Genomic DNA, 24,809 nt, shown 5'->3' with positions numbered 1-24,809 from the left:
GACTCTTGGCACTCTTAGGTGAGCAGACTTAGTCAGCCTGTGTTGCCCTAACAGTCAGGGTAAAAGGCTCAGAACTGAAGAGATGATCATGGCAGAGACAAAGAAGACATGTACATGAACCATCTGCAGAGCATGCTGCAGCAGTATATCTGAAGCGGCGAGGATGTGAAGCAATCAGGGTGTAGGAACAAACAAGATAGGGACAGGGAAAGTTGGGGGGCAGAGCAAGAGGTGTGAGTGGAGTGCTGCTGACAATGGCCATGGAGAAGAGAGTGTCATGTGGATATCATAACTTGCCAATTTGTCAGAACTAGTAAGAGGGAGGGAAGGGTATGCACTGTTATTGAAGGGAGGAAGATAGGCTGGTATCATGTGCACCTGTGGATGAAGGTTATAGTCACATTCGATGTGAGATGAGAATGCAGAATACATTCATAGAGGGCATATCTCTTTGGCCAAATACAGTGGGATACACCAGAGGAAAGGTTCTTGTAAGAGGATGGGGTGCAGAGGAGAGGCTACAGAGGACCAGTGCTGATTGTTGGCAACAAGCCAGAGGGTAATACACTGAGAAGACAGGGACTGAATCTGCTCATGGTCAGTGTGAGTCGACATGAGAAGCTAGTGGCACACCTGTGATATGAAGTACTCACACATGGAGTGATTGTGACAGCGAGAGATGTTTATTCAGTAGATATCTCATACCTGGAAACATGTCAGAGCAGAGCATGACAATGTTGCTCACACACTGGAAATACAGCATTCATCCCTGGCCTGGGGGTGATCAAAACTTGTGTGTGAAATGGCAAAGGAGAGGTATGCACTGTGGCAAAGGACCTGCGACAATGGCCTCAGGCTGTGGGTGTTGGCGTTCCCTTAACTGGGTGCAGGTTTCGTGTTGCAGAGCCTGGCCCATTATATAATATTTGCCTGTACCTGCGCCTCCCACAGCGGGAAATTCACTGGGTTCTTAAAATGAGCCGGTGCTTCTAGAGGGCAATCTCGAGGGTTAGCCAATTGTTGTCCGAACGAAAGAGACACTCTTACTTCTTAATTCTCATAGATGCTCAAAACATTCGCGTGCTGTTTTCATTCCTGCTTTCTGAACGAGGAGGGCTCCCAGCATCAGTCACCATCCACTGCAACTCTGCTCAGTGTTTTCCCTGTCTCTGGTCACTTAACTCGGAGTACTCTATCGGCCAACCATGAAAACGCTGAAACTGCAGGCTCAACATATTCCATCCTTAAAGAGAAGCGCTACACCCCAGTTGAGTTGCAACACTTAGCTGAGACTGGGTTCCACTTCGACCATGCCGAGAAATGGGAGGTCTGTGGCTTCCAGCTGAGCGTCGACATGCTAGCTTTCATATCACTGCAGTTGTCGACCTGTACCCAAAGCTATCCAACCAGCCTATTCAACTACACTTCAGAGACGCAGCTGGTGCTCTCGCTAAAATGGCGCTCAGTCCTGAGGTCTCAGAAAGGAATGAATCAAACGCACGTCCAGCTCTAACGAGTCTCTGGGGCTTCGCCGGAGGCAGACCGCGAGCCAAACGCTGGGCATTGGTCATCTCCCTCTCCACTTCGTGCGCTGCGAGGGCGATGCCAACAAACGCGAGAAGCGTGACGGTGACGACGCGGAGGAAGTGCATGTTTGGGGTGGAGTGGGGGCAAGCCGTTAAAGGAGTGGACGGCTGAAGGCACCCAAGGAAGGAAAGGGAAGAGAGATATGAAGAGGTGAACTGAGCCTGCCTCTTGACCCTCGATATTTCTTATCAGAGAGCGAGTGTTTAGCTTTCAACAGCGCTCTGCCCGATACGGAGAGGGAGCGAATAGAACATTTCCCGAGTTCGTGAGCGTGAAGCTCGCGCAGAAGCAGCGCAGTGGGTCGGCGAATCGCCTGGATGCGTCATCGTTGTCATCCTCCAGGACTTCCGGAATCGACGTAGCAGGGTTTCAGCAGACATAATACTGACATTAGGGGATGCGAAGCACGGTGCATCATAGCTGGCGCCGAGGAAGCGCTTCGAGAAAGCATATCAGACGATGGTGTTATGCTTTGAGCTACCCTGGTGTGAACAGCAACGCCGGAGCATCAGGTGTAACCATGTGCTGTGACGAGAAGAAGCACGATAAGACAATGGAAATGAGCAGAGAACTGTAAGTTTTTTTCTGGGAGAAAGAGTTGGCTGGAGCCGCGCGGTGATGGAACGCGGGAAAAACTGTAAGTTGTGGAGCCGTTGCGACGGAAGAGCTGTCTGAAACGCTCGGTCCGACAAATGTGCCAAGCATCGCAGTTTGCGACAAGAAAAGCAGTGGCAGACCATTAATGCTGAACATCCAGAGCACTTCAAGTAAAAGAGCCTGTGAAGCCGTCAGATTGGAAGATTGAGAGGGCGCAGTGTTGACTGGATCGGAGTTGATGACGGGATAAACTCCTTCTAACGGGATCTATCCCAAAAAATCGAAATTACGTGCTCGCTGGTCTCCTCCTTGCACTGATGGGATATGAACGACAATGACCTCAACTGTACATTGTACACTTATTCAACATCCCCTCCTCCGTGTTACCTAGTCTGTATCCAAGTGTAACATAATAATGGCAACGAACATCACTTTCCACCCAGGTAAGCCCCTCTCCAATCCGGAGGACGACAGCTAACCACCAGCAGGCTCAGTCACGGCCACGGAACGCGCCGCCCTACTCTCCCAACCCGGGCTCACCCTTTGGCTCACAGGCCTCTCCGGGTCAGGAAAGTCCACTATCGCCTGCGCGCTTGAACAGCATCTCCTTCACCTGCGGAAGTCCGCTTACAGGCTGGATGGGGACAACGTCCGTATGGGCCTGAACAAGGACCTCGGCTTTGGGCAGAAGGACAGGGAGGAGAACATTAGGCGTATTGGGGAGGTGTGTTGTTTACTCGTGCTGGTACCTGTTTGAAAGACACTAATAGGAGAAAGGTGGCGAAACTTTTTGCGGACGCATGTACGATCGCTATCACTTCGTTCATCTCCCCTTACAGGGCGGACCGAGACCTGGCACGGTCGATACATACGCAGGCTCGCCTACCCTTTGTCGAGATATATATCGACGTGCCCCTACAAGTGGCAGAATTGAGGGACCCGAAGGGGTTGTACGTGAAGGCAAGGAAAGGGGAGATCCCTGGTAGGATCTTCGCATTGTATGGAATGCCGATGTACTGAGGTGATTCGGTAGATTTCACTGGGATTTCAGCGCCTTATGAGGCTCCGAAGACGCCGGAGATCCATTTGCGTACGGATAAATTGAGTATTGAGGAGTGTGTCAAGAAGATCATGGAGTATCTTGTGGAGAAGCGGTATGTGGTGTTGTAAAATGGTGCTCAAGGACAGGCAACTGTGTCACATAGATCAAGACTGGAGAATGCCTGACGGGCTTCTGTAACACAGATTGTAGCAGCACAAATAAAACAATGTTAACCGTTTAGCAAGCAGAAACACTATAAGGTATCCCAATCCCAAGTCCCCACGCATACAAGTACATCATCTATGTTCCATCTCGTCCTCATTGTGGAGCAGGCACTTCCTCCGTCTCCGGTACGGCAGGCACCTCCTTCCCCTTCGCATGCCCCTCCGACGCCAGCGGGCCATGTGTATGCTCGTGCTCATGTCCCGCAACGGGTTGGGCGGGTGCCTTCACAGGAGGCTTGATAATGGGTACTTTATTCTCTTTTTCCTTCTCCTTTCCCTCGACGGCAGGCTTGCTCGCCGTGCCCCCAAACGACATGCGTCGCCAGATCCTGCGAGCCTCGCCCACCCAGCCTTCTTCCTCTTCTTGCTCCATCTCGAGCTCTTCTTCCATCGCGGCATTTGTGACAGGGTCTGTCGTTGCTTGAAGAGCAGCACCGCCCACATCAGAGGGGTGCTATATCTCATCAGCCTCCGTACGGGGAGGAGGGAGAGTAGGGGATGACGCACATTATAGTGGGACTCTGATGACCGTCTGAAGAACTTGCGCCCCGTAGTAGGTGAAGTTGCCATTGCGGCGTAAGTAGGTTCGACTGGTATCATAGACGTCATCTTTGCGACGGATGCTGCTGTAGCAGAGGGATACGCAGCTGCAGCAAGGAGTGTCACAGGCGTGATTACGGCTGTGGTGGTTGTGGTTGTGGTTGTGGTAGTAGCAGGTTGTGGTCGATGCGCAACGATTGCTCGTTGACCTGTTGTCAACGGGTTGACACGCCTAGGGTGGCTTTATATGACCCCTAGGTATGCCCAGCCATTCACGTTCTTCGAGCATCAACCAAGGAGGCTGACCTCTCCGCTTCCGGTCCTTTCTTCGGAACAGCCCATGCCTTCATCCCCTTCTCGTACATCCGAGAGCCAAGTTCGCTTATGCCACCAAAAAGGTACTTGTTCCTGCTCAACAGCTGACTTGCCCTTAATCAAACATTGGTGCGGGAGGAGGGGGGATGAACATTAACAGGCAACAGGCAGCGGGTAAGGCGGGAAGGAGAGGGCGGCGGGTCATTTCGGCTATTGAACCCTCATGACCGCAACTGCTCCCGTTCATCCGGCGCCGCTGATTCCACCAAAAACACATCATCCCCTCCTCTCACCTCCTTGCCTTGTTCTCCTGGCCAGGAACATCAATGGTATGTTCTTGGCTATGGAATGTTTCCTTGACGATGAGGCTATGTTTCACATTGAGGAACGGAATGTCCGCACTTTGGGGATCTGCATAACGACGCATCTCGGCCCGACGGCCCAAGCCCGCTCCGCTCGGCATCTCCGGAACATACACCAACCGTATATGGGACGGTGTGTTGCTAATCATCACACACTACTCTCCCTTGTTCTTCCCTAACTGACTATAATCGAACTTTGGTATCAACACTCCTTAATACCAGCTGGATGCTGTGACTCACTGCCTTCGACATTTGTAAGTAATCAAGTAAAGAGTAAGATGTGCAATGGGCTCAAGCAGGATAGTAAGATGCACAATGGGCATTGCTCGTCTTATCGTCCTGCTCAACCATCAATGCTTTTTTGCTCAACCAATGGCATCCCTTGCACATCTCATGAGAACCTGTCAGATATATGGTGTCAGTCTAACCAAGAGATGAGTGAGTGTTAGCATCCACCCCCCCCCCTCGATAAAACCATGGATTAGGTGTAGAGGAATACCGTCTCACATTTTCTAGCCATTCGACAATCATCGTTAACCGCCGATTGGCACCGTCAAGAAAACCACGGCGCTAATCGCCCCACCTGGCCCCTCACTTTGCCCCACATGTCGTAAATTCCAATGGCTTTGGGCTCGTGATGCGGAATGTGCGTGTGGTCCAGGCGCTTAACATCAGAGTCACCTAGCGATTGATCAGGGAATCACGTGATTGGTACTTTTGTAGATGTAAGATGTACTACAGTACACAACAACGCTTGCATAATTCGATGGGAAAACTGCGCGACAACAATACACGCAGAGTTAAATGACTCACAGAATGCGTTGTTTCAGATATGTATAATCAACGGCGTATTCTATTCCCCTTTCGTGAGGACGCAGAGTACCTAAGGACCAACCTTCTGTATTTTCATTTTCTATGATCGCAGTTTGTTGGATCCCACTGAGCTCATCTAAATTGGTCAGTTGGACCTAGCGTTCTCAGAAGAAACACAGCCCCGGATGTTGGAAAGTGGTGTAATAGACGCCGTTTTTGAGACTGCAAATGTACCGCCACGTGATATCCTATCACGCTATCAAATCAAGTAACCCCCATATATCATTGAAGGGCATAATCTAGTTCGTATGAACTGCTTCACCGCACGGTACCCGCCCGCGACGATGGACAGCAGGAAGTTCGTAGAGTACAGCCAGAAAACGTAGAAGTCATTAAGCAGAAACAGAACACTCTTACATGTCGATTCTTCAGGCGATAGATATGATAGCAATTGTAAGTCAGAGTAAGTCAAGAACTTGGAGGAAGAGCTGGTTCAGAGCTCCTTGCGCAGTCTCATGAGTGCCCTGCCTAGTTCGTTACGGCCTCGGCCACTGCCGATGCCCCAGAAGTTCTCGTCAATGGATGTCTGAGGCACAAGTTGGCCCGTTTCACTGTTAGATAGAAGACGACGCACGTTGAGGAGATAACACCTCCCAGTGCTCATCAAGAGCTGGGCAAACTGCGGGTTCTGCCGTAGTTTCTCGCGTATCACCCATTCCATCTGAACAGGCGCATCGGCATAATTCTGCGAGCCGACTGTAAGGCGAACTTACCATTTGGACATTCACTCGCCTCCAGTCAGGCCTGATGTAAGGGCGCCAGGAGTCGGCGAGTTCCTTTGCACCTTGGGCTGTTGAACACGCGCTGACCTGGTCAGCCAGGCGTGGATCCAAGAACTGAAGAGACAAGGTTCGCGTGAGCTGCCCATCGGTCAAGCAGAGGGTCAAGCTGCTGTTACCTTCCTCGCGTGGAACAGGTGAGCGGCCGTGGGGTGGAAGCGCCCCTGTTCATCGTAGAGAGGAAGAGGCGCCGAGTTGGACAAGAGCCAGAATGGGTTGTTCGAGTCCCAGTCGTTGAACTCAATGGTAGACCTCACCCGACCGTAAGCCCATGGGCGACGGTTGGAGGCGTACCCCATATTAAAGCCATCGTAGAGTCCGAGTGCGCTAGTGGGTGAACCGGTGCCGTAAGTGTTGGGGTTGTAGGGTACCAGCGCGCCGGCTGTCGCACCTGGGTAGGATGTCGCTGCGTTCCAGCCGGGCTGCATCCCGTAGGCAGAAGGCCCGTAAGCGGGGGCGTACATGGTCATGGTGTTGCTGATCTTGAGGGAGGTGCGATGGTGTTCGAGCGATCCTGGCTTCGAGGGTTGGCGCTGGGTGTAGGGTGATTCCTCTGAGAGCGCTTAAATATGTTTGTGAACTTTCATGATGGGTTGCGTTTGAATTACGTGCCCACCTCGCGTCCAATTTTGCGCGAACTTTCCGACAATTCCCTATCGCATTACAGAGCAGCATCAAGACCAGTTTCCCGAGGAATGTGTGAGTCAACCTTTCGCGCTCCCTGAGGTCATCGCATGCGTCGACAGTCGCCTTGCAGAGACGAACACAGGGTCAACGGCATCAGAAGTGCGGGGATGCCGCTGGTATGCCAGGGCTCCTAATACTGCGGAGCACGAGGTTCTACACACGGCAGCCAAGCTGCCGTTCCCTAGAGTGACGGTTGAGAGCCACACACAGTGCCACACGTGCCACATGCTCCACAGAGCAACAGCGGCAGAGGGACACATCGGTCGTATAGTGGTGCATGTGCCTTCGGGATAATAAGCTGAAGGAAAGCAGGAGGTTCGGAAATGCAATGATTGTAGGAACGTGGCATGGAAAAAGAAGCGCCCATCATCAGTCTTCTTACATATCCTCCCCCCGCTTCCAGGGTCTTCTCCCTCTTCAACCCTGACTCGGTGCACACTGCCACACTACATTATTGTCATCCAACCAGGTTTAAACTACCGAACAAAATACCTATAACGATACCTGCGAGCAGCAAAGAAATAGCGACTAGATTTGGAGAATGTTATTTCCCAGCGATGGAGTAATATCATCGAAGACGCCCGAGTTTCACGCCGTCATTCTTGCAGGGTATGGCAACAAGTGAGTGCTAATTCCGAAAATCTAGTGGCACGCGGTCTGACTGAGAACAATAGCTTGGACCCACTGGTGGACGATGAAAAGGGGGTACACAAGGCTCTGCTTCCCATAGGGAACCAACCCATGGTATCGTATGCCCTGCAGTGGCTGGAGGAGGCTCGGGTGTTCGGTGCGTGGCAGTTGCTGTTTCCGTTTTCCCGTGGATGGGATGCTGACTGCCAGCCTCCAGATGTACTGTTCATCACGCCACAGTCACACAAGGTAGCGATACAGCACCACCTGTCCTCCCAGAATTCCTCATGGCCGTCGTTACGTGTCGAATTAGAGTCGGTGGATGATGAAGAAGCTGAGTCTCTGGGCGCAGCGGATCTCTTGCGCATGTTCGCCGACCGAATACAGGTGCGCATTTTTTGTGTCGCCACAGTGCAGATGGCGCTGACTCGGGTCTAGTCTGACGCGATTGTACTGCCCTGCGACTTCGTTCCTCCGCCCTCTCTTCCACTGAACCTCCTGCTAAACGCGCATCGCGTTGATGTAGAGGATCCCGTCATGACTGCTCTGCTGGTGGAGACAGGGGAGGAAGTCAAGGACGGTCCCGTGCCTACTCTGATGGGGTTGCACGCGCAGTCAAATACCCTGCTATTTGTCGACGATAACGCCGACCCGGAAGACGACGTCGCGCTACGGATGAACATGCTCTGGAGGTTTGTCCCAGTCTGTGCCCACATGGCTCTATTTGAACATGGTTTAGATATCCGCGGGTGAAAATGACAAATCGTCTGACAGATTCGCACGTGTATGTTTTCCGTCGATCTGTGTTCGACCTCCTTCAGCAGAAAGACGAGATATCGTCGGTGCGGGAACAGCTCGTGCCGTTCCTGTGCAAGCTGCAATATCAGCCCCGGCGGAGGGAGAAGTATGGGCCGAGTGAGCTATTATCGAACATGTCACCTCGTGGAGGCTGACTGCTGCACGCAGTCATCAGCCCCAATGCCAACATGCAGGAGTTGGCTTTAGAACATTCCACGACGTATACCCCGCCACCCTCACAAAGGAATCACGCGTCTAGAGAAAAGCCTATCCACAAATCCGTCGTTTCTACGCCTTTCACTCAATCTGGAGCATCAACACCACCTGGAGAGTCGGTGCCAGCCAGTCAAGCCGCTGAGGAACCTGAAGGATCCCCATCAGACTATCCCATCCGGTGCAATGTCGTCGTGCACAAGGACGGCTACGCCGCCCGCGCAAACACACTCGGCACATACTTCGAGCTAAATCGACAATGTCTGCGAACGACTGCGACCGCACCCGTCACGGGCGAGGGGATCGACGGTAAAGCGCAGGTCTCGCCCGACTCTTTGGTTGGGGCATCGACGAGAATAGCAGAGCGGACGACGGTCAAGAAATGCGTGATTGGGAAACACTGCCTGATCGGCAAGAACGTGCGAATATCAGGATCAGTACTGATGGATCACGTCGAGGTGCAAGACGGGCAAGTGCGACTTTCTTCCTATCAGATCCGATCGCTGATATCCGTCAAACAGGGCCAAGATCGAGAACTGCATCATCAGTTCAAACTGTAGGATAGGGAAGAACGCATCCCTGCGCGACTGCCAGCTACAGACGGGATGGGTAGTCGATGACGAGGCGTCGCACAAGGGTGAGCGGTTGAAACGGTTCGAAGCGTACGGGGACGACGACTAGGACTAAGCGACGACCGCTACTGTAGGCTGTTTTTGGCTGACATCTCACATCCATGAATTCAGCCAGTTTGTTCCTCCTATTGTTTTTTCCTGGAAACGTACATGTATCCAGTCAGCGCACACAGCTTGGGCTCAGCAGATCGACTTATTGTTAGACCTCATTGTTGGAACAATCAGCGCAGTGTGATCTCGCACAGCCTGATCCCACAGCACCCACAGCACCATCACGGACCGTTCCCCTATCACAGCAGTCATCTCACACGCGAGAGCGACTGGCCCTGGCCCGCTGATGGCACGTAGTACCTTGTCCATCGAGCAAACCCAACGCCTAGTGGACCGGCACTTCCGAGAAACGCCAGAACACGCACAAAGCAAGATGACTCACCTCGCTGCAGGCGCGCGTATGTCTTATAGCGCTAAACACGAACATACCTACTGTCTTTAAGTTGTCGGACGACGCACCGTCTCCCGATGTACGTTCCCGGCCAGTCGCCTTCACTCTGCATTCTTGCACTCCTGCACTCCTGTACTCCTGCACCAGTACCCTCTATGATCGATATCCCTCGTCCCTCGTCTCTTACCTACCCCATCCCTCATCCCTAATCCATTACCATCCTGCCCATCCTGCCCATCCTGCTTAGGCTTGGGGGCGTGCATACGTGGGAGGATGGGACGGGGGGCCGGGGCGGGGGAAGGGGGTCTGGGGGCAGCTGCAGCAGCGGGAGAATGGTGCCCTGCAGGGGGAGGGGGAGGGGGGATGGGGGGATGGGGCAGGATGGGGCAGGATGGGGAGGATGGGGCAGGATGGGGAGGATGGGGAGGATGGGCAGCCCTCAGCAGCCCTCAGCAGCCCATGCACCCGACCCAAGCTCCCAAGCTCCATCTCGAGCTCCTCTAACAACCCCCAGCCTACAGCCTACAGCAGCTGCTTACCGACCAGGTACTGAGTCCAAGCAGCTCGTCTTCTCTCGTGTCCCAAGGTTGGCGGGCTGTTTCCCTTGGCAGGCTAGGCTCAGGATGATACCCATACGCATCGGAGACATATAATCAGATAACAACAATCATCCTCCATCCCCACCCCCCAATCCCAATCCTAATACCAAACCCCCAGCAAGACCCAGAAACCACCATACAACCCAGAGGCCCACACCCACGCCCACACCCACGCCCACACTCCACTTCTCCAGTTCTATACCAATGAGAACGCACGCTGGTCGTTCAAGCTATATTCCTAGCTACTACATCCGTTCCCTCCAAAATCCAAAAAGGGTTATATGCCTGAACAAACTGCCAAAAGTGAGCTGAACAGAACAAACTGCCAGAACTGAGGCAAAGAAAGAAATGGGGGGAGGGGGGGGAGTGTCCGATTTCGTGCGAGCAAGGGGAGAGTGAAGGGCTCTATAAGAGAATAGAGCGAAACGGATGTACTGTAAAGTGTAGATGTAAGTAGTGGAAGGATGTACGATGTACGACGCAAGGGTAGGTTGTCAAGCTACGCATCTAGCAAAAGAAAAAAAGACAAGGGTGACTATAAAGATAAAGAGGATAAAGAGAAGCCTATAAACCCTAGGAAAACAGTGCACCATCTTCAGCCGTAGAACGCAGAAAGTAGAAGCGGAAGTGCAAGTGCAAGGGAGAGGGGAAGAGGAAAAGGGTAAAGGGAGGAGGAAGGCAAACGAGTGTGAGTGTGAGTTTGAAATGAGTTTGAAAGAGTGTGCTGTAAGAGTGAATGAGCGAATTGCGGTCGGTTTGTCTGTCGTGCGAATGTTTGTTGTTCTGTCGGTGCTGTTGTGGGTGTAAGGGTGGCATGATGATGTTGTTAAGGGTGTGATGATGATGATGATTTGTCGATGTCGATGTCAAGATGTTTCTCCTTCCACTATCCTGTCCTTCCAGCGCATTGCGCCCCCTCCCACTCCTCCCAGACTCACCTCTTCGTATCCTTCAGCGGGTTCCTCCCCACCCCTACCCCAGCCTCCCTAAACATCCCCCTCAGCTCCCCATTCGCATGCAAGTTCCTCACAGTCCTATGTACCGCTTTCCCTCCCAACAGCAGCAGGGGGAGTGAGACCTCTCCCTCAGTGGAGGAGGTAGGGAGGGAGGAAGCTGTGAGCCTGGCTAAGGCGCGGAGGAGGAGGGGAGAGTCTGGCCGGGTGCTGTCGAGGGATATCTCGAGCGGGGCTGGGGTGAGCGAGTAGGATGAAAGGATTGAGAGGACTTCTCTGCTCCTTGGGCCTGCCTGCAGGGGGTGAGCAACGAACGAGCGTGCGGGGGGGAGGGGGGGCACCTTGGTGAATACCACTACTGGCAGTGTAGCCCACGTGTCGGCAACCATATCCCTCACTTTAGCATCCACTGTCTCCCTATCCGGGCCTCGGGTGTCGAACCCCAGTAGATAATCAGGATCGATCGGGAGCGAGGGGTCTATTTCTGCTGGGAGGGAGTTGGTGTCCAGGACGGAGGCGAGGTGGGATACGAGCGCTGCGAGTTCTTCTTCTGGAGAGAGAAGGAGTGGGGGCAAGGGAGGGGGTTTGGGGCGGGCATTGTAGGTTGATGGGGTTGTGGGGGGTGAGGATGGGTGGGAGAGGAGGACGTCGATTGGGAGAAGACGGCCTGTTGATGAGAGGTGAAATAGGGAGTAAGCGAGTGCTAGGAGGAGGAAGAGGGATGTGAGGAGGAGAGCTGTGAGTCTTCTGTGACGTTTTGTGAGACCTAGGGAAGTGTGTTGGAGGGGAAGAGGGAGAGGGAGGGAGAGTGAAGAAGGAGTGCGTGATATGCTTGTTGATGATCTCCTTGGTTTCTCTGTGTCGATTGTGAGAGAAGGGATAGGAGATGAAGGACGTGAAGCAGCAGGAGTTGGGATGTATGACTTTGTAGTTGCTCTCTTTGGTGTCATGAGTTGTAGTTGAGGTCGAGGGGGAGGGGGAGGTTGAGGGGGAGAGAGAGGATAAGAGGGAGGATGAGGTCGAGTTGGAGTATGAGGAGGTGTATGGATAGACATTGTGGGTATTGTAGTGAACGTGGTGTACTGTTAAGAAGAGAAGAGAAGGTGCCAAGAAGGGAACACAGTTCGGAGGCGAGGAACGGCGTATACAAGGCCATTCTCGGCATATCGGAGGCATTCCGTTCCTTATATTTGATCCCGCTACATCACCATATGCAAACATGGCCATTGTCTGGCCTATCCATGGCCTGTGCATGGCCTGTCCGCATCCCATCGCCTCGCATTGTCTGACAGTTCAACGGCTCGCTTCAGCTTCAGCCAACATCCTCACCCTTGCCCTGAGTGAACAACCCAGAGGCATACACGTAGAACAGAAACTCACGTAATTCCTCTCCGAGAACACCGGACTTCCCCTGCCAGGCCAACCGCCTGTCGCCCGTCGCACCGTGTTCCATGCCACTGCGACATCAGAAACATCGCAACACACAGTGTAACGCATAAAGTTGTACCTGCCCCTGGTTGCTCCTTCTCTGGATTCGGATTCATGGTAAAACTCCCAGGCTCAAGTCCACGAGTCAACAAGTTATTAATAACGAGTCCAAACGCAAAGCAACCACACAGCACAGATATCGTTTATTTCTCGGGATGCAGTCCCAAGTTCGTTGCACTGCGAGAATGACCAGGAACCTAGTGTCCCCGCGCTGTCCATCATAACACAAGTACATTAGGGTTGAACAGTCCCTCAAACACACACCTGGCATAGATCCATCATATCAGCACACTAATCAGACACTGTAGTATTTTTATCTAACTGACGTATCAGTCTTTTTTCGAAAAAGATCAGATCTAGGCACATCATTCTCCCAAACCAACCCTCCCCTCCTCCTGCCCCTCCCCGGTCGCGCACCCGCTCGGCTCATACACCCCCACCCTCTGCACAACCCCCCTCGGAATCCGAAACGCACCATAAAACTCCTGCTTGACCATCTTCCACCCCCCTCCCCCTCCCCCGCCTCGCGGGTCAGCCTTAAGCCTCCCCAATTCCCGCATAGCCATATCAAACGGGAAGTTCGTCCCTCTCTCCTAAAGCACGCGCCCGCTGTCCATCTTCCAATCCAGGACATACGCCGCGCTTGCTCTCACAGACGGGAGCAGCCTAAACCTGGTTAGGAAGGGGACCTGATCTGCCGCTGGCCCTGCTGCGAACTTTGCGGAAAGGGAGCGGAGGACGTCTTGTCGCTGGGTGATGTTGCGTGCTGTGAAACTGTGTGCTGTTGGGTTGGAGGAGGGGTCGCGGACCGCGGCTAGACGTTCTGCCCTGATCTCCTTAACGTGTCTCATCACTGCTGCTAGTTCCTGCGCTCGTTAGCCTGTACAGACTATGAATGGAGCTGCCAGTGCGGGGCATGCGCACCTTCTCGATCTTGAGATGGACGTCTGCGCCCAGCTCGTGGCCTAGTCGTAGGAGGCTGTTGTATGGCTCTATAAGATCTGGATCGCCGTCCGGTGGTACGATGACCTTCTCACACCTGGCCCTGAACGCGGCCAGGTGCTCTTTTTCCTACGTACCCCAATGAGCACTCCCAGCAGGCAGGAGAAGGAAACTCACGAGTTTACTGCCTTCCTCAACCAGCTGTTCCATTATAAACCCCGGTTTGAGCACCGGCTGCTCCCTCCCCTTCACAGGCTTGAAGGGCTTCTGCCTCTCCTCCCTCATCTTCCAGTTCGGAGGGTACAGCCTTCCCAACGCTTGCTGAAAAGCCCTTTCCACGGCGGGCTTGACTTGCAGCCCAGACTTGGCCCCGTCTAGCGCGGTGGTGAACCTGTAATGTCCGGTTAATGATCGTCCCGCGGAGAAGGCGGCACATACATGTGCCATGAATATCGAGCGTGCGTCGTCGAGGCCTTCTAGGTACGCTAGAGTGTCGTGATACTACAGTACCCTCCGGGTGAGCTCGGTCCACGAGAAAGGGCTACGCTTACCATGGACCATTTTCCCGGACTGGGGAGGGTGAACGACCACAGGAGGCGTTTTTGGATCTCGAGCATCTTTTCCGCTTCGGGGAGTGTACCGCTCGTCTTGAGGAAATCCTCTACACTGCCCATCGAGTACTCGAAGCAGTCCTTAACCCGGTCGGGGGGGTCCAGACACTCGTCAGAAGCTGGCTTGAACCCCGCAATCAGGTCTTTGTCCCAGTAGATCACGACCGTATCTGAGCGAATCAGGATGCGCGCTAGGAATCCGAATTAGGTTTCGCACCTCCGTCATAGTCCCCGCCTGCTAACTTGGATAGCAGAGAACGGGGCTGACTTCGGTCGACACTCGTGATGATCACGTCTTTCCAATGGCGGAGCTGTGAGCAATGTCAGATTGGAGATCGCGCTGGTCATGGTCGAGAAGCCACACCTCGGGACAGTCTACGGCTTTGACGAGCTGGATATCAGAAGGAAGTTTGCATGGATGGCGAACTTCACAGGATGGTCAGGCATGCAGGTGAGGAAATAGACCGCGCACCAATAAGGACGTCGCCGACCACGACATCTGTTGCCATACCCGTCCGACTGTCCACTCGTTCACGGGACATGCGCAAGAAGATCTCGCCGGGCTTTAATGCACTAGGTATAGGGCCTGAACGTGTTGATGAGAAACGAGTGTTCCCTGGTCCAGAATGACTCACTTGGAATTGCGAACCCTTCGGCGGAAGGAGGGACGACGAGTTTGAATTTTGAGATGTGACTTGTCAGGATCTGCTCCAGGATCTTTCCCACTTTTCGGCGTAAGTAAGAACATGTTTCAAGGGTGAAGCCAGAGTCTAGTGCGAACAAGGCGCTCTCTTCGAGCGTACTGGGGCACCCGCTGATCTCATCTGGCCTACTCTGCTATTCAGCCATTTCACGTGGAGATATGCATCAGGAACCTTACCACCAGGCCGATGAACGCTGCTCTCCTTGATCTTCAATCAGGTCATCATCCGTGCGTAGCTCGTTTTCATCCTCCTCTCGAGTGAGACCCTTGGATCTTGCAGTACCCAGAGCAGAGCGCTTGAGTCGAGCAGAGATAACTGCACCTTCTCTTGAGAGCTCAAGCCATTGTTGCAACGGCGACGCATTTTGAAAATCGAACAGAGACTGAATTTGTTCCAACAGGCCGTCCCTCAAGTACGACAGAATTACGGAACGAGATACCTGTCTGTCTGCAAGCGCTACAATAGTTTCCATGGATAGTCGAGCTGGGGACCGTAGATATGGTGGCTTGACCACGTCGAGAATGCGCATTGCCGGATCCCATTCTTCCGGGTCTTCGGCGTACTTGAGTTTCACTTGAGAAGGGCGTAGCCATATTGTAGGAGGACCTTCGAAGTCCAAGTCGGGATGCAACAGAAACATGCCTTTTGCTCCACCGAATCGCGCTTGGACAGCTGCCTGAACTTTGCCCCATTTTAATCGGTTGCAGATTTGCAACATGGCAGAGCCGTTCAGATAGCCAGCACCATCTGTCAGCACGTGGTGACTTTGTGGCTTCCCTGGTTCTACATGCGCCATTGACACTACAGATAGATCTGCGCCTGTCTTGGGTGCTTAGGGTTGTAGTACCTTCGTCCGGGATGAAATGAATGTTCTCGGGTTCAATGGAAACACCTGGAGAGGTCTAACAAGTCCGTCAAAATTTGTCAAGTTGGCAGTAGAGGTGGCAACATACCGTAGATAACATGAGAGCAAACCGCGCGGCCCATTTAGTCATGATCTGATTACGGATGTCAGGGAGTATAGGGCAAGGACTGACGAACCGGCGCACCTGCTGCTGATTACAATATAGCGGATTATGCCAATTCACGAACTCCCATAGAGACAGCCTGAAACGATCGCGGGCCTTTGTTCCGCAGTGGGTTTCGTTCGTCTCTATGAGAAAGACTGTGTTCTCCTTCACGAAGAAAGATCGATAAACGCGACCCATGAAAACGAATTTTTGCAGGAAGAAGTTCTTCATAAATTCATTTGGGGGATACGAGGAGACATTCTTCATCCTGATGAGCCTTCTGGAACCGAATCTTCGTGTCAACCGGGTGAACCGATCGATCTCCAATGGATCAAGCTTCAGCTGTGTGTCTCTGCCTGTCCAAGTAACTGAAATTCCGAATCGAATTTTACCATGGAAGACATCGGAACTCTGGCTGAAGCAGCCCATCCCTTCGTGTTTGTTGGATGATTTGTCTTGTTTTTCAAGTGCATCGTCTTCTTTGTCCAGTTCTCCCCAAGGAGACTTGACCTGTCTTTCATGAGAGAATGCCTCGTCTCGATATGTATCCATGGAAGTGTCCGAAGGTTTATTCCACCGTGCGACCTTGTCCTTTACGAGGCGTAGAATTTTGGGACCGATGTCTTTGCACGACCCAGTGAAAAGCGTGACATTGGGAAGCCACCTTTCTCCACACCGAGGTCTGAGGAGGTCCTCCCATTTGAATAGTTTTAAGGACTGTAGGCGGGCGAGCTCCCATTGCCCACCGAATGCAACATTATATTCCTCGAACATTTCTAGCACATCTGAGTGGTGGGATATTTCATGAGTTGTCGGGGAGATATTTGCTGCAAATGACCGTCAAAAAGAATTGATCGATGACTGGTAAAAAAGCGGTGAACGAACTGTGAGGCCTTGTCTCTGCAGAGCAGTCTGTAAAACCGGGGGAAATGTCCCCTGCATCCTGGGCCCCTTTGGACGCTGGAGTACCGATGAACGGTAGTGAATGCACTACGCTGGTCATATATAAGAAGCGTACGCTGATCATAATGAAGCACATCCTGCTTCACTTGAGGGGGCACTCTTGAAGCGGCATTCCATTCCTCATCCATATGTTCCTTCTTCCACAACATTATTTCCGTTGAGGAGGCGAACACAGGTGCAGAGATGCCATCAAGTTTGTTGGATACGTTTGGTGGATATGTGGGCGGATCGTCCGACTGAGTGATACCAGAAGCAGAGTCCCTAGACTGGACACGACCAGTTAAATTTCGGTTGTCGAAAGCAAATTTCGGAGTCCCAGTTACAATGGGAGAGATGATCTGGATAGAGTTTCCAGACTTGGCTTCATTAATAGTATCTTCAACAGGGTCGGGTTTAATACACTGGATCGAATTTTCGGGCTTGGTGCTAGTAGCTTGACAATATGTGGCTTCACGGCTGGAAGAATCTCGAGCAGGGTCGCAGGTATGACCGTCGTCGGCCGCTACATCCAGCACATTCGCGTTTGACGCGTCAAATATCTCGTGTTCGTTCAATAACCCTTTTTCATGCGCATAATCGTTGATTCTGTGGGTGCTGAACGCGTCGATGAACGTGTCGGGGACACTGCCAGATTCGGTGGTGATTAGAGGCTCGGCCCATAACTGTATGTTATCATCGGACGCGCTCTGCCTTGTTGCGATTTTACGTCTCTTGATCGCGTGGGGTGACTCGTCGTCCAAAAAAGGTTCGTCATCTGTAGAGAGCGCATGCTTGAGATGACGGTCGGCCGTTGTGTGAGGAGGAGTCAGCGGGGGTGAAGAGAGATCTGAGAGCTGTGACACTGAAGTGAGCAACGGAGTACCACAGTCGCTAACTAGATCCATCGCTTGAATATATTGAGCATGCAAGACGGTGAGAAGGCAGAAGGAAAGACTAAGTGCTCACTTTCTCGCCGCCGCGCACAGAATGAATAGAGACAGAAAATGCAGATGACGGCTGGATATAGATATGTGTCTCACAGCAGACATAAAAAGGGAAGATCAGAGAACAATTATCGTGTTCTTGATGGGTCGTACGGGGTGCGAGGCTGGTGGGGAAATTTGTGGCCCTGAAAGGTATTAGGCAAACGAGAGCATTTTTTCACCGGCGGAACAAAATGAATTGGGCGGCGTTTAAGGCCGGCCGGATATCCTGCCACCGGGAGAACGGACCTTCGTTGTGCAGGCGAAAAATGGATTATGATAACAAGCCATGTGTTGACCATCACTAGCCAAACGGGAGTGGCGGAAGGACTTCGTGTATCCTCAGGGCTTTCATGATTATCAGGGCTCCCATTAGATGAACTACGTTGGTCAGTCAGAAGTGAATGTCTCTTCTGTGGCAAGATTCGGTGTAAGTCTATTTTGCCGCCAAAAGAAGGCAACCCGGGGTAAGGGCGATGATGGTGGTGACTGGTGAAACGAGAAGAAGCAGAGCATCGGTCACATGATAAAAGTACAGCCACATATTATCAAGCATTTGGTCAGGGTCATGACCGCATTCAGCACCTAAGAAGCGACCACTGGCCATGCACTTGTGTGAGAGGCAATGCTCATCTCCACCACACCTTTGTGGTGAAACACAAGCATTTCTCATCCAGGCAAAATCCAGCAACAAATGGAAGTATACATCATCCACATGTCCCTGTAATACATGTGCCTGCCACACTGCTTCTGCCAATTGGCAAGCTTTCAATCAATCAACCACCATGCCATCCCTCATCACCAAGAACCCCCCCATCATCACCAAGGTCACCTTGCTCAAGCTCAACACACAAGTTGCTGTTGATCCCTCAGCAAAGTATCTTTATCTCTGTAGTCCACAGGAAAAGAAATGGGCCATGTATTTAGAGAGGCAAGTGGCACTTGTTCATATTCATGTGCTTGCTGATCATTATCAACTAGAACCAAGAAACATTGTCTTGACTATCAATGCCAACAATCCAAAAAGGTGCGGGAGAATCAAAAGAAGAAGAAGGTGAAGTCACTGGCATGCCTTGAGAAGTGGAAGAAGACTGTGGTGCTTTGTCAATTAGTTGAGGCTCTGACAGAGGAGTAGAACATGTGGTTGTATGATGTTGGATGTACTATCATTGTAGAAATACACTTTGTCTTTGATCCACCCACTCGCCCACATTGGCGAACATGTTGACAAACATGGGGTTCACCTGGGATGTTGTCAGTCCAGTAGCAAGCACAGGGGCTTGCACCATTGCAGCATGTGGGATTAGGTGAGACACATCCCCATGAAGATCCACTGCAGCTGGTGCACTCTGGGAAGCACAAGTTGTTGTACTTGTCCTTGCCACCTTTGTTGCATGTGGATGAATTTCAACAGGGTCATAATTGCTTTCAATCTCAACCCTTGCAACCTGCTTGCACTTCTTTGGTCCAAGGGCAGACATATGGGCTCACTCTTCTGCACAACAAACAAGGTCTTGCTCACTCATGGGCCAAAAGAAACAAGACCCATCTGCAAGACCTTGTTGAACCTTTTGCAGGTTGCCAAGTGAGGAGATGTATGAGGGATTAATGAGTGCTGGTAAGGGCCAACCTTGGAGTGTGATCTTGTATGGGTCTTTGATGTCATGGCCAAATTGCTTGTATGACATGACAATGTTTTTCTTGCACATGAGCTTCTCTATGAGAATGTAAGTACTTGCCAAACAAGGACTTGCACCTGCTTACAAAGGCTTGTATTCAGTACCAGCTGGATATGTGCCTTCATCTCATTCACCTTCTTGTTCAAGGTATTTGCAGCACCTGGGATAGAGTTATCAAGGATGTACAAGTGATGGCAAATGATCCAAGGTAAAAGAACTTGCCTTGAGCACCTCCACTCGTACAGTATGCCTCCAAGCCCATGGCAATCTCCCAGATGGGATATCCCACAACTTCTTTGAAGAACTGCTTGCAAAGTTCATCCCCAAAGAAGTGTGGCTTGGCATAGTCCTTGATACTGCCATGCACAACAAAGCTGCAAGCATGACCACTGGTGCAAGTACTGAAAGCAGCACTCTGTGCTTGAAGATCAGCAAGAATTGGGTGACACCCATGTCAAGAACTTGCCTCCTTCTGGAATGTGTCTTGAACAAGGACTGTATCAGCTTGACAAGCTTGACCAGGGAATTGGACTTGAAGATGCTTGTTCTCTTGCTTGGCCAAGAGAGATTGCTCAACGGATAGTGCAGCTTCAGGATGCTCACAAAGCCAGTCAACCTTGGAGTTGATGATGGGCTGATTCTCAGGCAAGGCCCAGTAGAACACTTGACCTGAAGAAAATGAGCCAGCATCTACAAGGGAAGCAATGGATGTGCCTCTTGCCCAAGCCTCTTTGGCAAGCAGATGCTTAGCAGCATTATGCAAGCTTACATGGTGCTTGTTGTTGAAGTACCCGGCCTTCCTCCCCTTCATGTTTGCATTGATGATGTCCTTGGAGAACCCCATGTTGATGGAGATCTTGTCAAGCATTTGGATCCATGCCTGCTCCACAACATCAAGCAGTTTGGCAGCCTTTGCATGTCATAGGCAATTTGAATCCCATGTGAGCTTCTGCTGGCCCCAGTTCTTCTTGCTTGGCCCCAGAGAGTCCATGATCCTGTTCTTAGAGCAAGAAGTTTATTGTGTGAGCCAAGGGAAGAGAAGATAGACAAGTTGGAGAAGGAGAGGACAAGGGGGCTGCATGCCACTTGATCCAGCTCACGTGGACATGTACACAGATGTGTGTGCCTCCTCATGTGATTAGAAGCACATGCCACAAGCACAAGCATGTCAACAAGTTCATATTCTACAAGCTGTACTAGAAGAACTCAAAACAAGTGGTGTACAGGCAGGAGAACAAGAACATGTGGGTTTTTTAAGTAACAGGGACCTTCATGCATGCTCAGGCCATGCAGAGAACTTGTATGAGAGAAAGGAATTGAAAAGAAATATTGCCCCACCCACCCTGCTGATGTGTTGTCCTTGTGCTTGCCTAGAACCTGCTGTTGCAGATGTCCATGAGGCAATCCTTGACCATGGTCAGGTAGATGTTCTTCCAGTATGTGGAGGGGATGTTCTTGTTCATGGAGTCACTCCAAGTCACAGGATGATCAAAGAAGTAGACCACGCACAAGTTGTACTCAATGGCAGATGCATGCTCTTGACCAACATCATGGAAGTAGTTGGCACAAGCTGCACAAGTGTTGTATGGGAGCTCATGCATGCAATGGTAGCCCTCTTCGTCATTGGGGTGCATGAAGATCAGCTGGGAGAAGGACTTGGTTGGGTTGGCAGTGAGGATCTTGCCATGCCCAACTGCATGCACCATGCAAGCAGAGCCAGTGGCATTGAAAATGTGAGCAGGTGAGCCAATGGTTGAGGCTGGTGTGCCCAAGGTCATGGTTGCTGTGTGGGAGGATGCAGGAGCAGTAGGCATCATGGGCAAGATCAAGGAGCTTCCACTGTCAGCACATTCATGGGAGAAGGGTGTGGATGTGCTCTTGGGAGTGGGTGTCGAGGTCAAGGCCAAGTTTGAGGGAGCATGATCCTTGCCACAAACCATGGGTGTGGAGGTGCCAGCCTGGGACGCTTGGGCTGGAGGGTGGCCCAAGAGTGAGAGGAAGCTGGATGGGCTTGAACTTGCACTTGCACCATTGCCTTCCTCGGCTTGCTCCCACTTGGTGAAGGCCTTGGCATAGGCAAGGAGGGGATGGTTGGCGGGGATCTTGATGGCTTCCTCAACTGCAAGCAGACACTGCTTGATGCAGGGAATCTCAATCTTCTCTGGCTTGGGAGGGAGGGAATGACCTTCACATTGAGCAAGCTTGCAAGCCTTCTTGTAGGCTGCATCTGACTTCTCCTTTGTGCGCTTGGCTGCCATGGATGCCATTGCTTGATCCATCAAGTTGGCCTTAATGTATGCCATGGTCTTGAAAGCAAGTGAATAATGATCTTGCACCTTCATGAAGTCCTTGTCAAGCCAGGTGTTGTGCAAGAAGAAGGTGTGGATTGTGGCTCTTGACCAGGCCCATTGTCCAAGCAACTCAAACAAAACTCAAAGGTAACATCCCTGCAGCAATGGTCAATGATAGTGAACTACAAGATGATCAGCAAGAACAAGAGCAAGAACAAGAGGGACATACAAGTTTAAAGAGCTTGGGCATGAAGTACTTGAAGTAGACATCATGGCAAACTTTGCCAGGAATCAAGGACATGTAGGGATGCATGTCATAACCTTGAAGATCAAGATCATTGTTCAAGATGTTGGTCCAGTCAGGAGCCTCGGTCTTGGCCTTGGTACAATTGGCAGGACCATCAGAATTGAACTTGTGCTTGACAGGCTGTGTTGGGCCTCTGGGCAAGTTCTTCCTGCTGATGTTCTTGTCTGTGAACCAGCACTGGAAGTTGAAGCTGACAATGGGGTAGGAAGCATCTGCAAGACAATCAGCAAGAGCTTGCACAAGAGAGCAAAAACAAGCATACCAGTAGGAAACTCCTCTTCCAGATCCGCATCCACCATCTCTGCATGCACCGGGTTGGGGGCACCAGTCTCTTCCATGTCATTGATCATGCACATGCCAAGGAAGGTGGTGTGCTTGTTGGCATCCAAGTAGTCCAGCAAGGGCCTTGCATGTCCAACCATGTTGAGGAGGTCTTGGCCTTGTTTTTGTTCTTGTTGATAAGGAAAGGGGTAGATGATGGATGAGTTGTTTGAGGAGATGGTGGAGGTAGATGATCAAGAGGATGCACAACACAGGGTGAGGTGATAAACAGGGCAGCAGAACCAAATTGTTGTATGAAGTCATCCACAAGTCCGAGATTCTGATGATGAAGTGCAAAAATTATTACTGTGCAAGCTCAAGATAATAATCTTGGGAATGTACCTGGTTTATTTAATAAATTAATGTATTTATAACTTGATTTTGTACTATTTTCTTGATTCTTGGCTTTGCAAGGACATATTTGTCATTCTTGCACAAGGATCAGGAGCATGTTGGTATAGAGTTACCATGTTTGGACATGGACATCTGCATGTTCCATGTGTCTTTCCATGTGTTTTCTTTGTGACCTCCATTTTTATGCTTGAAATTGCAATACAAAGGTCAAAGTACATGGACATGGACATGTTTGTCATTCTTGCACAAGGATCAGTATTATGTTGGTATAAAGTTACCATGTTTGGACATGGACATCTGCATGTTCCATGTGTCTTCTTTGTAACCTCCCTTTTTCTGCTTGAAATTGAGATACAAGGTCGAAGTGCATGGACATGTTCCAGAACTATGGGAAGAACATCATGGTCCAAGCAGATATATTTTAAGATGAAGCAAGTACCATGGCATTTTCCTGTTCACTTTTGAGGGCCCAGCAGTTGTTTCTTTTAGGTGGCATGTGCAAGCATGGGGGGAAGCTAATTAACAATAAGTAGGAGTAGGAGTACATAGAAGATTGATTGCCATGGTGGCATAATTTACAAGACCTAGAACATCTACATGTTTGGGATAGACATGCACAAGGAAGCTTCATTAAGGCAATCAAACTTGTTCAAGACATCATCATCTATCTCCCCTGAATCAAGATCATCTGCATCTGCAAGGTCTGCCTAATCATCTTCATTGCTTTCTGCTTTTGGAAATGCAACATCTTCATAAGCTGGGGCCTTGAACATGTTCTGGGGCTCATACATGCCAGCATGGATGCCCACAGAGCAATCCCCTGAAAAGCCATCCAAGTTGAAGAGGATGAACAGGTGCTTGTGAAGATGTTGATTCACATGGAGGTATCACTCTAGATGCAAGCTCATCTCACTTGCAAGAGGGTGATGCCTGGCCATTTCAGTGGCCTTTGTCCAGGCCAGAAGTTCTTGTGGTTTGGCATGAAGAGCCATCCACAAACACCACACCTCCATGTTCAACCACTTGATCTCCTCCTTGGCACAGCAGATTAGCATCCAATTCAGCATGGTCTCACAAACAAGAGGATCAGACCATTGATGCTTGCAGATATTGTCCTGGGAGTAGCAGAGCAAGGCAAAGTCCGAGAGGAAGGACATGTCAATCACCTCCTGGAATGTCAAAGTTGGTCATGGTGGGTCAAGCACAAGGGCTGCTTTGTTGTACTTCTCCAGGGCCAAGCAGATGGTGCTGCTGCACTCCTGCATGGCCTTGGCAATGGTCCTGCACATTGCATATCCTGGAAGGCATGAACTTGTGGTTGAAGACACCAGCACATGCTCACCTGTGTGTCAGGGCACCAGCTCATTGCTTGGTCAAGAGACATGACTAAGCCTTTATGACATGGAAGTAGCTGGTATACCTTGGCATGTGCTGGAACCTGCTGGAAGGATTGGATGGTCAGGTGACCTGCTGTGCATGGCTGTGCATGACCTCATATGACCTCATCCTTGGTCATATGACCTGATCACCTGACTAGGCTGAGTAAGCAAGATGTTCTAGCAGGTTCCACCACAGAGGTATAAATATAAGGCCTACTCTGCCTGGGACTGTCTCTTCAGACTTGGTCTCTTAGGATCATCCACAGATACCTATACTGTAGATAGGTCTTAGTCATCAGGTCTACTCCACTTCCTTGTTGCCTGCTTAGACTCTTGGCACTCTTAGGTGAGCAGACTTAGTCAGCCTGTGTTGCCCTAACAGAAGACCAAGTCTCCAAGTGACAACCTCTGCTTCACCACTCCACCTCTACTCTTACCTGCCTTTACTCTTACCACACACACCCAACACCTGCCTTATTCCATATCCACCATTATGGAACAAGCAGAAGAATTCCCTGATCCCAT

The 24,809-nt window shown here is 51.1% G+C and overlaps 8 protein-coding genes across 8 annotated transcripts; 2 read left to right on the top strand and 6 right to left on the bottom strand.

Annotated features, from left to right (window-relative positions):
• Positions 1-1,415: 1,415 nt before the first annotated feature.
• Positions 1,416-1,652, bottom strand: DACRYDRAFT_105171 (uncharacterized protein; the record flags this gene model as incomplete). Its single annotated transcript, XM_040768052.1, has 2 exons — positions 1,416-1,450; positions 1,502-1,652. The coding sequence occupies 2 exons, from the start codon at positions 1,650-1,652 to the stop codon at positions 1,416-1,418; spliced, it is 186 nt and encodes a 61-aa protein (XP_040630997.1).
• A 947-nt stretch (positions 1,653-2,599) lies between these two features.
• DACRYDRAFT_87394 (adenylylsulfate kinase) lies at positions 2,600-3,354 on the top strand (the record flags this gene model as incomplete). The annotated part of the gene is made up of 4 exons (XM_040776806.1): positions 2,600-2,627; positions 2,673-2,908; positions 2,962-3,166; positions 3,218-3,354. 4 exons carry the CDS (start codon positions 2,600-2,602, stop codon positions 3,352-3,354), a joined length of 606 nt encoding a protein of 201 aa, XP_040630996.1.
• Positions 3,355-3,544: 190 nt separating this feature from the next.
• On the bottom strand, positions 3,545-4,059 carry DACRYDRAFT_87393 (uncharacterized protein; the record flags this gene model as incomplete). The annotated part of the gene is made up of 2 exons (XM_040776805.1): positions 3,545-3,904; positions 3,958-4,059. 2 exons carry the CDS (start codon positions 4,057-4,059, stop codon positions 3,545-3,547), a joined length of 462 nt encoding a protein of 153 aa, XP_040630995.1.
• A 1,914-nt stretch (positions 4,060-5,973) lies between these two features.
• On the bottom strand, positions 5,974-6,789 carry DACRYDRAFT_105168 (uncharacterized protein; the record flags this gene model as incomplete). Its single annotated transcript, XM_040768051.1, has 4 exons — positions 5,974-6,066; positions 6,115-6,225; positions 6,254-6,376; positions 6,439-6,789. The coding sequence occupies 4 exons, from the start codon at positions 6,787-6,789 to the stop codon at positions 5,974-5,976; spliced, it is 678 nt and encodes a 225-aa protein (XP_040630994.1).
• Positions 6,790-7,547: 758 nt separating this feature from the next.
• On the top strand, positions 7,548-9,328 carry DACRYDRAFT_114509 (nucleotide-diphospho-sugar transferase; the record flags this gene model as incomplete). Its single annotated transcript, XM_040769834.1, has 7 exons — positions 7,548-7,627; positions 7,681-7,793; positions 7,854-8,023; positions 8,075-8,328; positions 8,376-8,551; positions 8,603-9,116; positions 9,169-9,328. The coding sequence occupies 7 exons, from the start codon at positions 7,548-7,550 to the stop codon at positions 9,326-9,328; spliced, it is 1,467 nt and encodes a 488-aa protein (XP_040630993.1).
• Positions 9,329-11,254: 1,926 nt separating this feature from the next.
• Positions 11,255-12,328, bottom strand: DACRYDRAFT_105166 (uncharacterized protein; the record flags this gene model as incomplete). The annotated part of the gene is made up of 1 exon (XM_040768050.1): positions 11,255-12,328. The coding sequence occupies one exon, from the start codon at positions 12,326-12,328 to the stop codon at positions 11,255-11,257; it is 1,074 nt and encodes a 357-aa protein (XP_040630992.1).
• Positions 12,329-13,044: 716 nt separating this feature from the next.
• DACRYDRAFT_14289 (uncharacterized protein) lies at positions 13,045-17,875 on the bottom strand (the record flags this gene model as incomplete). Its single annotated transcript, XM_040771028.1, has 15 exons — positions 13,045-13,052; positions 13,237-13,354; positions 13,686-13,832; positions 13,881-14,204; positions 14,255-14,484; positions 14,532-14,625; positions 14,679-14,740; positions 14,787-14,900; positions 14,950-15,143; positions 15,195-15,801; positions 15,866-15,920; positions 15,972-16,016; positions 16,068-16,855; positions 16,914-17,018; positions 17,047-17,875. 15 exons carry the CDS (start codon positions 17,873-17,875, stop codon positions 13,045-13,047), a joined length of 3,720 nt encoding a protein of 1,239 aa, XP_040630991.1.
• A 2,211-nt stretch (positions 17,876-20,086) lies between these two features.
• Positions 20,087-22,652, bottom strand: DACRYDRAFT_14288 (uncharacterized protein; the record flags this gene model as incomplete). Its single annotated transcript, XM_040771027.1, has 5 exons — positions 20,087-20,542; positions 20,975-21,038; positions 21,142-21,968; positions 22,153-22,442; positions 22,493-22,652. The coding sequence occupies 5 exons, from the start codon at positions 22,650-22,652 to the stop codon at positions 20,087-20,089; spliced, it is 1,797 nt and encodes a 598-aa protein (XP_040630990.1).
• Positions 22,653-24,809: the final 2,157 nt, after the last annotated feature.

The sequence above is a fragment of the Dacryopinax primogenitus genome (assembly GCF_000292625.1).
Source record: "Dacryopinax primogenitus strain DJM-731 SS1 chromosome Unknown DACRYscaffold_4, whole genome shotgun sequence".
Taxonomy (NCBI): domain Eukaryota; kingdom Fungi; phylum Basidiomycota; class Dacrymycetes; order Dacrymycetales; family Dacrymycetaceae; genus Dacryopinax; species Dacryopinax primogenitus.
This window is presented reverse-complemented; position numbering and strand designations above follow the sequence as displayed.